General features: G+C 30.9%; 1 protein-coding gene across 2 annotated transcripts; it reads left to right on the top strand.

Moving 5' to 3' along the window:
- Positions 1-4: 4 nt before the first annotated feature.
- LOC110824483 (uncharacterized) lies at positions 5-5150 on the top strand. 2 transcript variants are annotated; one of them, XM_088219154.1, is made up of 5 exons: positions 5-2116; positions 2244-2384; positions 3050-3172; positions 3867-4046; positions 4833-5150. In XM_088219154.1, exons 1-5 carry the CDS (start codon positions 1937-1939, stop codon positions 5058-5060), a joined length of 852 nt encoding a protein of 283 aa, XP_088075280.1. In that variant the 5' UTR covers positions 5-1936; the 3' UTR covers positions 5061-5150. The 2 variants fall into 2 exon arrangements, with proteins under 2 accessions (XP_088075280.1, XP_088075279.1); XM_088219153.1 differs by having other exon boundaries at positions 1045-2116; positions 3044-3172.
- Positions 5151-17322: the final 12172 nt, after the last annotated feature.

Raw genomic sequence — 17322 nt, 5'->3', positions numbered from 1 at the left:
TTTGGTTTCTATGAAAAAACGCTTGGTCAAAAATAGAACAACATTAAGCCTATATATACAATAGATAAACCCAAAAGAAGATTAGCAATATTACAACTACTTCTAGTTATAAATGAGTGGTGTTCCTTGTAAATAGTGGAACTATTGAATGTGTTTAGATAACAAGTACATACATTAAGTTGTTAGATTATATGTAAGGTGAAGAATTTAGGGAAAAAAATTTGGGCCGAAGATCGATTGATGTAACTTCAGTCTGAACCGTATTGGATCAAAACTTTTTGGTTCGTTTCGGCTTTGGTTTGAAACGGACTAAAATTTGTTCAAAAAATTTAATTTTAAATCATGTTATTTATATATTAATATTTTAATTTTAGATGTTATGTTTAATACTTTAGTATTTTATTTATATAATGTATATAATATATATGTATTATTTATATGTTTATTGTTTTAACTTTTAATATTAAAAAAAGTTTACTCTGTTCGGATCAGAAAACTTTTTAATCCAAAAATTTTTAGATTGAATATCAGATTAAATATTATTCAAACTGATCTATTTCTGATCGGATTTACTGGGTCAGTCTGATTTTTCGATTTAGACCTAATAATGGTTATCTTATTACGACAGTTTATTTCGTACGTATTAATAAAATTTTTGAAGATTTTGCACAAAATCTCTTAATTGTTTGAACTTTAACATTTATTTGGTCAATAATAAAAATCATTTTACAGAACTTATAGAAAATGTTGTTATTAAGTGATTATATGGGTTACATAATTTTTAAGCTTTTAAACAATAATCAAATATGAGCAAATTTAAAATCTTATCCACCAAAATGTAAGTTGAGCTAAGGACGTTATACCATGCATGTATAACCTTTTGATTTTTTTTTTTATAAAAATTGATTAAACATTAATTTTTATGTTTGAGTAAATTAGTAGTTTAATGAATTAATACTTCTTATTTTCATGTGTTTTCTTATATTCTTGTTCGATATTTATGTGTTATATAATTAGTTAAATATATAAAATTTTAATAAAAAATATTTAGTTTATAATTGAATTGATGAAAATTTTAAAAATTCATATAGAACTAAATTTATATTTTTTAAATAAATTAATATATTTATTAATTAGATAATACCCATAAATTAATTAAAATATACTTCCAAAATGAGTAAATCTTAAATTGCATTTAAAATTCACAATGTAAATTTTTTTTTTTGTTGCATCTACCTGCTAAATAATAATATTTATTAGTTAAATCTTTATTTTAATTATTATGTATCGTGGCAATGAACTCTGAATAAGAAAAGAAAGAAAGAGAAATGTCAAGATAACAGCAATTTTAAATGTCGTACACGCTTCATCTTTATATATATATATATATATATATATATATATGTATATTTGATATGGGAGGTTGGTTGATTCATTATAATATACCATAGAGAAACTTTTCTGAAATCTTCCAATACTTTTTCCAAGCTCAAATTTTCTTCTGCCATAATTTATTTTATATATTGTAATTCTTTTATATATAATTAATTTATCATCTTTCCCAAAAAAAAAAAAAAAAATCGACATACCCATATATATATATGTTACCCATTTCTCTGTGGTATATTTCAAATACAATTTTACTCTATTATACTGTTCTATTTGACCTTAAATGTATTTTTTATAAATAAAAATTCAGTTTTTGCAGTCACCCAGACAATTTTACTTGGACCAGGCAATGAGTTGACTCTTGTTTTATAATACATTTGCCTTGGGCAGCAAGCATGGCTGAATCTGCAAGTGGGTTTTAATTAATCACAAGTATATACATACATAGATTTTTTGTACGTGTTTGTGTGTGTGTGTGTGTGTGTATATATATATGTATACTTGCAGATGTAGAGAAGCTAAATGTAGGTGAAGCAGAAAGTGGATAATGATGGGTGATGGCAATGAAGTGGAGTATGAGAAGAAACTCCATGAAGTTTCTGGTGTGAAGTACTGTTGGGTGTGTGATGATCCAAAAACAAAAGCCATGATTGAATCAACCCAGAAGCTTATCAAAAAATTGGATCTCGATTGCTTGCAGAACCGCCAGAAGTATAGAGAAACTATCGTACGTATATACATATATATATATAAATATACACTAGACATCTATATCTGGAGGGTAGAAATTTTATGATTGATGCTTATATACATATACATATATACGTATATGTATGTATATCTTGTGTGTACAGAGAAAGCGATATGATTTGTTGATGGAGCTAAGTTGTATAAAGTATGCCAGTGGGGATTTCAGTGGACGGCAAGCACAGAAGACATTGCTTTTGAATAATCTCTACGAAGCTCTACACAATTTGAAATCTACAGACACCTCTGTAAGCATTTTTATGATATAAAAGAATATATAATTATTGAACTCTATATAATGTCCTAAATCGTATATTATTAATCACTTGAACTTATGAAACTTAGTAGCTTAGCTTCAAAAAATTATCGGGTAAGTCGTATTTGAGTTTGAAATGTTAGAGATAGTATCACAACGCATACCAGCTCGGTAACTCCGAGCTGGTGAAATCTTAGACTTCATAGGTTTTTAGATAGCGATTTCACATTGTAATACGTGAGTTTGATGAAAACCTATGAAGTCTAAGATTTCACCAGCTCGGATTTGAGTTTGAAATGTTAGAGATAGTATCACAACGCATACCAGCTCGGTAACTCCGAGCTGGTGAAATCTTAGACTTCATAGGTTTTTAGATAGCGATTTCACATTGTAATACGTGAGTTTGATGAAAACCTATGAAGTCTAAGATTTCACATTGTAATACGTGAGTTTGATGAAAACATCAAAAATTTGAATAATGTAAATTATGATATCCAGTCTTACATAAAAAAGTATATGATCATTATGCTCCGTATAAGTAATATATTACTATTAATTTGAGTTTGAATTTTTAAAAACGGAATATTTGGGTCGAAAATAAAAATTAGTGAGCTAATAATCCTTTCAACTTTTTTTTTTTTTGGTGGGTAGGAGCAGAAATTGAATATTCAAATGCTACATGGAACCAACAATTTGGCTGAAGAGAAGAAATTGTTGAGAAAAATAAATAAAACCCAGAGAAGAGAAGAAGAAGTTCCTTCATATCAGCTAAATGGCTTGGTAAGATTATTGAAATTTAGAACAAAATGCATTTTACTCCTATGATTTGACTTCATTATAATTTAAATTCAGTATTTTTTTTTAACAAATTAGCAGACATGATTTATTTATTTTTTAATTCATTTTAGGTTAAATTGCTAGTTTCTCAGAGAATATATGTATGTATGTATGTATATATAGAAGTGTTCTTTCAGTCTGAAACTTGATTGAATTAAACTCATGATCTAATAGTAGGGGTCCAAGTTAAAGATTGAATTATTTTAATTTCGATCTCGATGAGCTCGAATTTATATTAATTCAGTCTAGTTTGATTCGATCTGATCTAATTTTAATTAAAATAAATTATTATTTTTAATTTGTTAACGGAAAATTATAAAAATAAAATTAAAAACTATATCTAATTTTTTTTTTCTTCATATTTCAATCTAAATCGGTTTATTTCAATATGAACGAAAATCTCAAACTGAGATAACTAAAAAATTTCAGTCTTTTGATATGTAGACCGAGGACTGAACCATAGAATATTTAGTTTGGTCCGATCCGGGTCGAGCAACTCATTACAAATAATTTAATTATAACATGATGAAATCACAGTTGATGAAATAATTATTTCTTTCTCCTCAAATTTAGATACTGGGTTTATACACATCATATATGTACATATGTATGTATATGAACATTGTTATATTAGCAGGTTTGGAATTTGTATAGAAGAATGGAGTACTACAGCAAAAATAAAACTAGAGATGAAGAGATTTTCAATGAGATGAAAGAGGTTGAAGAGGGAAGGAAGAAGGCTATTTCTACTGCTGCATCTGAAGGAAAGATTTGGGACCCTTTGACCTCCGCAAAAGCAATACAAGATGAAATCAGAGTATGATATATTTAATTTATTATCCCAAAAAATTTAATTTATAGTTTATACATATACATATATATATAGAGAATAAATGAATACTAAATTTATTTATTTTTTTCACATAAATTTAACAGTAAATAATTCTTTTCAATATTTTCCTAAATCATGTCACATTTTCACAATTTTTTTAATCATTTTTATTCTTATTTTTAATAATTCTATACATAAATATATAATTAGAAAAATAAAAATAAGATAATAATTATATATACCAAATGTAACTAGATGGGTGAGTTATAGTCCAGAATCGGATTCAGATTAGATCACATTGAGAACCGATTACGGGCGAAGGTCCAAACTAAAAATTACATCGTTGTACAAAATCAGTATTTTTAGATTCGATCTGAAGCGAAGTAGATTAAAATGTTAATAATATAGAAAAATAAAAATTACATTTATATTTTTTGTTATCATTTTATTTTTTATATTTTCGATTCAAACAAGTCTATTTTGACATGGATCGAGACTCGACCCATATGAACTAATCTTTTTAAATTCCTTGGTGTATAAACCAAAAAATCAAAGCAAACATTATTTTGCCCGATTCTATTCAAACAGAACGATATCTATTCCGATTTTTTATTCAGACCCGAAAAAAACACAATTTTACACAACTTTAAACATAAATTTAAAAATTTTGTGAAATTTATTTGTTTTAAAATGATAAAATTGTGAAATTTAATTACGAAAAAAATTAAATGTCTATATTTATCTTATCATATTGTTATTTTATATATATAGGTTATAAGGAAGCTCGGGGAAGAATCAAGGAAGGAAAATTGGGAAGGCAGGGAGAAAATTAATTGTATCGAAGAGAAATTCAAGGAAATCGAGAAGATCAGAAGCAGTTTGATGAAGCAATCAGATGATTTATGTCGAAAAAGAGATGAAGCAATCCAATGCATTCTTAAATTAATCGAACAACGCCGTGAAGCTGTATGTAATTGCTTACATTCCTTTTATGTATAACAATTTATTTTTCTAAAGAATTTAACCGTCACGAAATGTTATTTTTTTTTACGTAATCGTAATAACTTGTTAAGATAAAATTTAATTTAATCACTGCAGTTTCATTAATATACAACTGATTTGAGTTACAGATCAATATAATCAAATATTATGAGTCGGTCGTTGTTATTCTATACTGCATTTATAATGCTGCGAGTTTCGCATGTTCAATTAAATCCAAACTCATAACTTTCAAGTTTAATATTAAAATCTTAACTACTATATTATTGTATTGCTGATAATCATATCATAAAACATATATATATATATGATTGTATTGTTAAATTAATAACAAAGAAATTGAATTTCTGCTGAGAAAAATACTTTATTATTGAATTTAGCATATTAACTAATCTATCTGAACAAAGCAAAAACTTAATCAACATGTGAATCATCTTGACCTTCTGCAGCTTGAGTTTTTGGATCATCCACGTCGCGCATAGAACTCTTATTCGCACTTTCTTCTTCAATTTGGACTTGAGTTTTTGCATCATTCATGTCGCGCTTAGCACTCTTGTTCGCACTTTCTTCTTCGATTTGGACCTGAATTTTTGCATCATCTATGTCGTGCTTAGAACTTTTGTTCGTACTTTCTTCTTCGATTTGGATATGAGTTTTTGCATCATTCATGTCGCGCTTATTCGCACTTTCTGCTTCAATTTGCTGGTCCAACTTCATCTGTTTTGTCTGGCATCTATGACTGCAGTATGCCCCAAAGTTCCTGTAGTTCACCATGCCAATGTATATATAAATATATATACAATATAACTATTTTAATATATATATATATATCCACACGAACATATACTAAGCAAGAGGTGTTTGATTCAGTTTTTGATTCAACTTTTACAGTTTAAAAATACTTTTATAATCAATCGGATAAAATGCAAAATGCTTTTAGCAACAATTAAACAATTCTTGATTAAAAATATAAAAAATTGTTTAAAGCCAGTTTTTAATAAGTTTAAAACCAAAAAGCTATAATGTATAGACTCTTTAAAAATTGATTTTCACTTTTATAAAAAATTTACATTTAAAATTTCAAAAATTATTATTTTATCAAACACGTAGTTTTTACTTTTTAAGTACTTTTTGCAGTTGCTTTTTATCGAACACTAAATAATTTTTAGTTAATATTATTTTTAACGAAAAAATAATTTTTACATCACTTTTTTTTTTTAACATAATAATTTAGTATCCTATGTTTGGTACTTTTTAAATCTAGATCTACTAATTTTTTTTAAAAATATTGGATTTATTTTAAATAAAAATTGGTAAGATCAAATCGATATCAAATAATTAAGAAGATATTTGGTTCATATTGGATCATACCAAACAATTCTACGCTATTCGATTCAAGATCGAACTGGAACCAAAAAATTATTGGGATATTCAATTCAGATCAGATTAAACTAAACAATTGTTTAGTCCGGTCCATGATCCACACACCAAGGGATCGATTTAGAAAAAAAGTAAAAAAACAAATGCGTATAGCTTATGATATATATACACTCTATTGTAAAATTAGACCATACTAGGTTATTCGATTTACATCCAATAGCTACAAATAATTATTTGGTCCACACGGCAATGGATTGATTTAGACCAAAAATACAATTTTTTTTTAATTGATAAATAAAAAATTTGGTCCATTTTGATTAAAACTAGATTGAACCAAAAAAACACAAATTCGGATCAAAATTAAAAGGGTTTAGTATTCGGTCAAAACCTCCATCTTTAAATTGGTTGTTGGACCGAACAGATCTGGTTCCAAACCAACGAACACTCTTAAAGAACACACATGGGGCATAAATCAGGCTCGAACAAATCAACTTACAAAGAAAAGTAAAAGTAACAAACGCAAAACTACTCAGTATAACCGTGAATATATTTGATTATAGTTTTTCACCAACCAAACAACCAAAAAATTGAAAACAAAGTATTAGATAAGTGAAAATTACTTACCCATACATATACACAACACTGTGCGATCCCAACTTCACCTTGCAGAAGTTGCAGTGCTCTAGAAAACTCCCAAGCTTCCCCTCTCCTCTACTCTCCTTTGTGGCCATGGTTTTGAATAGAGAAAGGGAGATTATGCTTAAGTTCTAAAATAGAGAAACAACCTAGGTTTTCCCAAAATTCGAAACCGACTTTCTCTAAATTTTATTTCTTTCCTCTATTAAATTACCTAAAGAATTTCCAAATCGATATATTATTTTTTTAATTCGGAATAGGAAACTACTTTTTTCTTCCAATAATTTTCCGAATTTGAATTCCTCTTACAGCTTATCCTTCAACTATCGTTGACTTTCCATTACTCTCTTTTATATTTTGTTATAAGAGTAATTATTACACACTAAAACAGTACATATGAGTTAATAAATTTCACAAATATTATTAACTTGTATAATAATTTTATTTATAAGCTCTTCTAACCTATTAGTACAGATTATCACTAATATAGTGATTTTGTGATTATGATTCTTATACTCTACTTAAAGGTTACTAGTTTGAATTTCACTTAAAATATAAAACTAACCAGTTTGTAAGTTTGGTGGCTAAATTGGACTTGTTTCTAACGAACCAAGACTATTCGAGCAAAATAAATATTTTATAATGACTAAATTTTCAATAACTTTTTAATAATTTGAATTCTTCTTACAGTTAAGTATTCAACTATTGATGATTTTTCATTACTCTTTTTTTATATTTTGTGATTAGAGTAATTATTACATACTAAAATAGTATATATGAGTTAATAAACTTCACAAATATTATTAGCTTGTATAACAATTGTATTTATAAGGTTTTCCAACTTGTTAAAACATATTACTATTAATATAATAATTTAGTGATTAAGATTCTTATGCTCTACTTAAGTGTCGTTAGTTTTAATTTCACTTAAAATATAAAACTCATAAGTTTGTAAGTTTGGTGGCCAAATTAGACTTGATTCCGAGAAGCTAAGACTACCCGAGCAAAACAAACATTTTGTGATGACTAAATTTTCGATAATTTTTTAATAATTTGAATTCCTCTTACAGTTAAACATTTAACTATGTAACGGCCCCGGAAATTTAAAATGAAATATGTGTATTAAAAATGTCAAATGCAGAAGCGAAGTCAAAATTTCGATTAACATCCCTTACACTAAAATCAAAAACGTGCTCAAAATATAAAAGATCAAACTAACTAAAAGAGAAACTCGAAAGTAAAAGCTATGAATATGACTATGGAGTCTTTAGGCGTCCCCTTCGTCGTCTTCCTGCGAAACGGGCTCGGGAACAATGTCTTCCTGATATGAAATGATTAAATAAGGAATGAGCTACACTAGCCCAGTAAAGACATCACGATATCTCACCGTCACGGAGGTAAAGGTGGGTAGAAAACACAAAAAGACCAATGGAGCATAATTTACAACAAATCCTTTTATCAATAATAAAACCTTTACCATCCACTTACCTCGGTGAAATTCATAAAACAATAAACGAAAGCAATAACATTATCATCATCATGAAATCATATAAACTGTATAACATAGTACTTATCACGCCTTTTATAATTCAATCATTACACAACATATTTTTCCTCTTTTACCAGCCTACTAGTATCCGTGGGGATCCATAGGGGTCCCGCTACCCGTGAACCTTTAACATTTACAACTTGATTCCAGGGCCGTCCCCATACCCCGTCCGGTATGCGCGCCAAAACTATAAACCTCAATATCTCGTCCGGTATGAGGGTGAAACGGGCCGTCCCTATACCCCGTCCGGTATGGGCGCCAAAACACATAGGGTCTCTATACCCCGTCCGGTATGAGAGACCACAATCCCAGTAGGGTTCCCTACGGACCCGGTCCGTCCACCATCTCCCAGGATATCTAGTCAGGCTGATCATATTATACAATTATCAATTTATATAACCTTTCATTCCCCTTTTCCTCAGTCAGCATCATCAATTCACACGCAAACAAGCAAAACAGTAATTTATGCCAAACAAGACAACATACAGCATCGGTTACTCAGTCATTCAACCCATAATCAATAAAACAGTAAAATATGCACATGAAACTATGAAATGAAAACATCAGACCTCATACTGCATTTAAAACTGTAAAATAGGCCAAATAACAGTTAACCGACAAACACACTAGACTCGGGCTCCATTAGCGACCTTAAGCAATTTCACACATTCGTTGATTCAAGAAATACTTTTTATCATTATTGAACTTTAATACCGTGATAGGAAATAAGGTGAGGGGTCCTTACACGTTTCGGGGTCCGAACACGGCTTCACAGTGCGCATACAGGTTGTCCCTAATTTTCTCTGAATTTTTTCCGGGGAACTGAAACGCACTATTGGTACCTGCACGTGTTCCAAAAAATTCCAAATTAGACCCAGGGCCCCTTTCGGCCAATATCGCAATTCCGATGAGGCCCTTCCTGGCCTCCGTTTGATGCAATTTTTATATTACCGTGATTACCATTCTTTTCTCTACAGGTTGATCGGAGCCGAATCACCAAAACACGGACCTCGCCGGAGAGCCGCCGCACCCGAGAGCACCGCCGCCGGTAAGCTTTGGTTTTTCGTAATTTTTTTGGGCTCCCGAGGCCCCTAGGGTTGTTTTATCACAGGGACCGATGTAAGTGTGGCTGAATTCGGCCGGAAACGGCCGAAAACGGCCAACCCGAGGCGAATCGCTGCTGCAAGGGGCCCTGGGCCTAATTTGGGATTTTTTGGAACACGTGCAGGTACCAGTAGTGCGTTTCAGTTCCCCAGGAAAAATTCAGGGAAAATTAGGGACAGCCTGTAGGCGCACTATGAAGCCGTGTTGAGACCCCGAAACGAGTAAGGACCCCTCACCCTATTTTCTATCACGGTATTAAAGTTCAATAATGATAAAACGGAAATTCTTGAATCAACGAATGTGTGAAATTGCTTAAGGTCGCTAATGGAGCCCGAGTCTAGTGTGTTTGTCGGTTAACTGTTATTTGGCATATTTTACAGTTTTAAATGCAGTATGAGGTCTGATGTTTTCATTTCATTGTTTCGTGTGCATATTTTACTGTTTTATTGATATTGGGTTGAATGACTGAGAAACCGATGCTGTATGTTGTCTTGTTTGGCATAAATTACTGTTTTGCTTGTTTGCGTGTGAATTTATGATGCTGATTGAGGAAAAGGGGAATGAAAGGTTATATAAATTGATAATTGTATAATGTAATCAGCCTGACTAGATATCCTGGGAGATGGTGGACGGACCGGGTCCGTAGGGAACCCTACTGGGATTGTGGTCTCTCATACCGGACGGGGTATGGAGACCCTATGTGTTTTGGCGCCCATACCGGACGGGGTATGGGGACGGCCCGTTTCACCCTCATACCGGACGGGGTATTGAGGTTTATAGTTTTGGCGCGCATACCGGACGGGGTATGGGGACGGCCCTGGAATCAGGTTGTAAATGTTAAAGGTTCACGGGTAGCGGGACCCCTATGGATCCCCACGGATACTAGTAGGCTGGTAAAAGAGGAAAAATATGTTGTGTAATGATTGAATTATAAAAGGCGTGATAAGTACTATGTTATACAGTTTATATGATTTCATGATGATGATAATGTTATTGCTTTCCTATATTGTTTTATGAATTTCACCGAGGTAAGTGGATGGTAAAGGATTTATTATTGATAAAAGAATTTGTTGTAAATTATGCTCCGTTGGTCGTTTTGTGTTTTCTACCCACCTTTACCTCCGTGACGGTGAGATATCGTGATGTCTTTACTGGGCTAGTGTAGCTCATTCCTTATTTAATCATTTCAGATCAGGAAGACATTGTTCCCGAGCCCGTTCCGCAGGAGGACGATGAAGGGGACGCCTAAAGACTCTATAGTCGTATTCATAGCTTTTACTTTTGAGTTTCTCCTTTAGTTAGTTTGATCTTTTATATTTTGTGAGCACGTTTTTGGTTTTAGTGTAAGGGATGTTAATCGAATTTTTGACTTCGTTTCCGCATTTGATATTTTTAATACACATTTCATTTTAAATTTCCGGGGCCGTTACAATATATATGATTGTATTGTTAAAATAATAATAAAAAAGAAATTGAATTTCTGATGAGAAAATTATTTTATTATTGAAATCGCAGATTAATTAGTCTCTCTAAACAAGGCAAAGAGTTAACCAAAATGTGAATCAGTGTTGACTTTTTGCATCATCCATGTCGTACTGAGGACACTTGTTCTCTCTTACTACAATTTCGAACACCGACTTCAGAGGTTCCTTCTGGCATTTAGGACTATAAAATGGCCTATATTTCCTGCAGTTCACCATGCAAATATATATAAGTATATGTATAATATAACTATTTTAATATATATACATATATATATATGGATATATCTACACAAACAAATACTAAGTGAGGTGTTTGATTCAACTTTTGACTTTAACCAATGATATGTATATATATATCTTATATGAGATCCAACAATCAAACCAAAAAGATTGAAAAATAAATGACTAGATTGTTGAAAAATACTTACTCATACATATAGGCAACAATGTTATCCCCCAACTCCTTCTTGCAGAAGTTGCAGCGCTCCAAAGAATCCAAAGAACTCCCAAGCTTCCCCTTTCCGCTGCTCTCCTTTGTGGCCATGGTTTTGAATAGAGAAAGGGAGATTATGCTTAAGTTCTTAAATAGAGAACCAATCTAGTCTCCCCAAAACTGAAAATTAAGTTTCTTCTACTTTTGTTTCCTTTTCTCTATTAGATTACCTAAAAAATTTTAAAATCTATATGTTATGTTTTTAATTCGGACTATGACACAACCGTTTTTTTAGATAATTTTCCGAATTTGAATTTCTCTTACAGCTAAGTATTCAACTATCATTAACTTTTCGTTATTCTCTTTTATATTATGTGATAAGAGTAAGTATTACATATTAAAACAGTACAGATGAGTTAACAAACTTCACAAATATTATTAACTCGTATAACAATTATATTTATAAAATCTTCTAACTTATTAATATAGGATAACTATGAATACGGTGGTCTAGTGATTAAAATTCTTACTCTTTACTTAAAGGTCATTAAGTTTTTTTAATTGTTATCTTTTTAATTAAAGAATTTCCAAGTCCTTTTCTCTATTCAATTACCTAAGGTGTTTTCAAATCTATATGTTATGTTTTTAATTCAGACTAGGACACAATCATTTTCTTCTGATAAATTTTTGAATTTGAATTTCTCTTACAGGTAAGCATTCAACTATCATTAACTTTTCGTTACTCTCTTTTATATTATATGATAAGAGATAATTATTACACACTAAAATAGTACAAATGAGTTAATAGACATCACAAATATTATTAACTCATATAACAATTATATTTATAAGGTCTTCTAACTTGTTAGTATAGATTACCACTAATATGGTGATTTAGTGATTAAAATTATTATACTCTACTTAAAAGTTACTAGTCCGAATTTTAAAAAAAATATAAATTTATTAGTTTGTAAGTTTGGTGGCCAAATTAGACTTGATTCCAACGAGCCAAGACTATCCAAGCAAAATGAACATTTTGTGATGACTAAATTTTGATTATTTTTTGAAAATTTGAATTTCTCTTACAGCTAAGCATTCAACTATTGTTGATTTCTCGTTACTGTCTTCTATATTTTGTGATAAAAGTAATAATTATACACTCCAATTGTTTACATGAGTTAATAGTCTTCATAAATATTATTAGCTCGTACAACAATTACATTTATAAGTTCTTCTAACTTATTAGTACATATTACTGCTAATACGTTGATTTAGTTATTAAGATTCTTATACTCTACTTAAAGGTTACTAGTTTGAAGGTTAGTTGTAACGGCCCCGGAAATTTAAATGAAATATATGTATTAAAAATCTCAAATGCGGAAACGTAATAAAAATTTTAATTAACATCTCTTACACAATAACCAAAACGTACTCAAAACATGAAGGAACAAACTAACTAAAAGAGATACTCGAAATAAAAACTATAAATATAACTATAAAGTCTTTAGGCGTCCCCTTCGCCGTCTTCCTGCGGAACGGGCTCGGGAACAACGTCTTCCTGATCTGAAATGGTTAAATAAGGGATGAGCTACACCAGCCCAGTAAAAACATCACACTATCTCACCGCCACGGAAGTAAAGGTGGGTAGAAAACACAAAAATGACCAATGGAGCATAATTTATAACGAACTCGTTTATTAACATAAAAACCTTTACTGTCCACTTACCTCGGTGAGATCCATGAAAATGACATATGAAAACAATAACCTTATAATATTATGAAATCATATACACTTTATAACATAACACATATCATACCTTTACATTTCAATCATCAGAAGAAAGATTTCTTCTTTTACCAGCCTACTAATATCCCTGGGGATCCATAGGGGGTCCCCGCTACACGTGAACCATTAACATTTACAACCTGATTCTAGGGCCGTCCCCATACCCCGTTCAGTATGGGCGCCAAAACACATGAGGTCTCCATACCCCGTCCGGTATGAGAGACAACGTTCCCGGTAGGGTTCCCTACGGACCCAGTCCGTCTACCATCTCCTAGGATATCTAGTAAGGCTGTCCAAATTATCCATTTATCAATTCACATAACATTTTTGCCTTTTTTTCTTGATCTCAATCATCCAATCATACACAATATATAAACCAGTAATTGACACCAAACAAGACAATACAGTATCGGGTTCACCATAATATAAACCATAATAAAAGAAACCATGATTCATGGATACGAGACCATAACACAATTACATCAAACATCATACTGCATTTAATACTGAAAATTAGATCAAACAATAACTGACCAACAATGTATCAGACTCGGGCTCCATTGGCAACCTTAATCAATTATACATCTATAAAGTCACAAAATATAGTTTAATTATTTATTTAGCTTTAATACCATGATAGGAAATAAGGTGAGGGGTCCTTACTTGTTTCGGGGTCTGAATTCGACTTTACAGTGCGCCTACAGGCTGTCCCTAATTTTCCTGAATTTTTTTATGAAAAACTGAAACGCACTACAAGTACCTGCCCGTATCCCAAAAAATCCCAAATCAGACCTAGGGCCCCTTTCAGCCAATATTGGAATTCCAGCACGGCGGCTCCGCCGTGCTCCGGCGACGGCGCCGCCGCTTGCGGCGGTAATTCGCCTCGGGTTGGCCATTTTCGACCGAATTCGGCCACACTTGCATCGGTCCCTGCGATAAAACAACTCTAGGGCCCTCGGTGGGCCAAAAAATCACAAAAAATCGAAACTTACTGGCGGCGGTGCTCTCGGGTACGGTGGCTCCTCCGGCGTGAGTTGCGTTTTGTATCATACATGAGATAGAATAATTGTGATTTATTTTACTTTTCCACAAACCAAACAGTAAAAAGATTGAAAAATAAATTACTCATACATATACCCCAACTCCTTGAAGAAGTTGCAGTGCTCCAAAAGAACCAAAAAACTCCTAAGCATCCCCTCTCGGCTGCTCTCCTTTGTGGCCATGGTTTTGAATAGAGAAGGGGAGACTATGCTTAAGTTCTTAAATAGAGAACCAACCTAATCTCCCCAAAACTGAAAATCAAGTTTCTCCTAATTTTGTTTCCTTTTCTTTATTAAATTACCCAAAGAATTTCCAAATCTATACGTTATATTTTTAATTCAGTCTAGGACACAACCGTTTTCTTTAGATAATTTTCCGAATTTTAATTCCTCTTGCAGTTTAGCATTCTATTATCATTGACTTTCCGTTAGTTTCTTTTATATTCTATTATAACAATAATTATTATACACTTCAATAGTATAAATGAGTTAACTGAATTCATAAATATTACTGACTTGTATAACAGTTATATTCGTAAGGTCTTCCAACTTATTAATATAGGATAACTATCAATACGGTGGTCTAATGATTAAAAATCTTACTCTTTATTTAAAGGTCATTAATTTGAACCTCACAGGAAATATAAAACTCATCACTTGGTTTATGATAGTCACAATATTCCATGATGATTAAATTTCTTTAATTGTTATTTTTTTAATTAAAAAATTTCCAAATCTTTTTCTCTATTCAATTACCTAAAGAATTTTCAAATCTATATATTACGTTTTTAATTTAGATTAGGACACTAACGTTTTCTTCATATAATTTTTTAAATTTGAACTTCTCTTACAGTTAAGTATTCTATTATCGTTGACTTTCCGTTACTCTCTTTTATATTTTGCGATAAGAATAGTTATTACGTATTCTAATAGTATAAATGAGTTAACACTTCATAAAATATTATCAACTCGTATAACAGTTATATTTTATACGGTTTTCTAACTTATTAATTTTGGATAACTAGAAATACAGTAGTTTAATGATTAAAATTCTTACTCTTTACTTAAAGATCATTAATTTAAGTCTCACTGAAGAAATAAAACTCATCTCTTGGTTTTTCGTTACTCTCTTTTATATTTTGTGGTGAGAGTAATTATTATATACTAAAATAGTACAGATGAGGTAATAGACTTCACAAATATCATTAGTTTGTATAACAATTATATTTATAAGATCTTCCAATATGTTAGTACAGATTACCACTAATACGACGATTTAGTAACTAAGATTGCTATACTCTACTTAAAGGTCTCTAGTCCGAATTTCTCTTAAAATATAAAACTTATTAGTTTATAAGTTTGGTGGCCAAATTAGACTTGATTCCAACGAGCCAAGACTATCAGAGCAAAATGAACATTTTGTGATGACTAAATTCTTGATAATTTTTTGATAATTTGAATTACTCTTATATTTAAATATTCAACTATTGTTGATTTTTTGTTATTGTCTTCTATATTTTGTGATAAGAGTAATTATTATACACTACATTATTGGCTCGTATAATAATTAAATTTATAAGGTATTCCAAGTTGTTAGTACATATTATTACTAATACATTTATTTAGTGATTAAGATTCTTATATTCTACTTAAATGTCACAATTTCAAAGTTTACTTAAAATATAAAACTCATTAGTTTGTAAGTTTCGTGGCCAAATTTGACTTGATTCCAACGAGTCAAGACTACCTAAGTAAAATGAATATTTTGTGATGACTAAATTTTCGATAATTTTCTTTTTATAATATGAATTCCTGTTACAGATAAGTATTCAACTATCGTTAACTTTCCGTTACTTTCTTTTATATTTTGTGATAACAGTAATTATTACACATTAAAACATTACATATGAGTTAATAGACTTCAGAAATATTTTTGGCTGATATAACAATTATATTTATAAGGTCTTCCAATTTGTTAGTATAGATTACCACTAATACGTTAAATTTAGTGATTAAGATTCTTATGTTTTACTTAAAGGTTACTGGTTCGAATTTCACTTTAAATACAAAATTCATCAGTTTATAAGTTTGGTGGCCTAATTAGAATTGATTCCGATGAGCCAAGACTACCCAGCCATAATGAACATTTTGTGATGGCTAAATTTTTAATAATCATATCATAACATATTTATATATGATTTCATTGTTCAATTAGTAGTAAAAAATTAAATTTCCACTGAGAAAAATACTTTATTATTGAATTTAGCAGATTAACTAATTTGTCTGAACAAAGCAAAAACTTAACCAACATGTGAATCATCTTGAGTTTTTGCATCATCCATGTCGCGCTTAGGACTCTTGTTCGCACTTTTTTCTTCAATTTGAACCTGAGTTTTTGCATCATCCATGTCGCATTTAGGATTCTTGTTCGCACTTTCTTCTTCACTTTGGACCTGAGTTTTTGCATCATTCATGTCGTGCTTAAGACTCTTGTTCGCACTTTCTTCTTCCATTTGCTTGTCCAACTTCATCTGTTTTGTCTGGCATCTATGACTGCAATATGCCCCAAAGTTCCTGTAGTTCACCATGCCAATGTATATATAAATATATATACAATATAACTATTTTAATATATATATATATCCACACGAACATATACTAAGTGAGAGGTGTTTGATTCAGTATTCGACACAAGATCGAACCGGTACCAAAAAATTATTGGGATATTCAATTCAGATCAGATTAGAGTAAACAATTGTTTGGTCCGGTCCATGATCAACACACCAAGGGATCGATTTAGAGAAAAAATACAAAAAAAGTAAAAAAAATATGTTGTAGCTTATGATATAT

Source organism: Carica papaya, chromosome 5, assembly GCF_054855325.1.
Source record: "Carica papaya isolate Zhongbai chromosome 5, ASM5485532v1, whole genome shotgun sequence".
Lineage (NCBI taxonomy): Eukaryota > Viridiplantae > Streptophyta > Magnoliopsida > Brassicales > Caricaceae > Carica > Carica papaya.
Note: the sequence above shows the minus strand (reverse complement) of the source record. Positions and strands in the feature narration are given on the sequence as shown.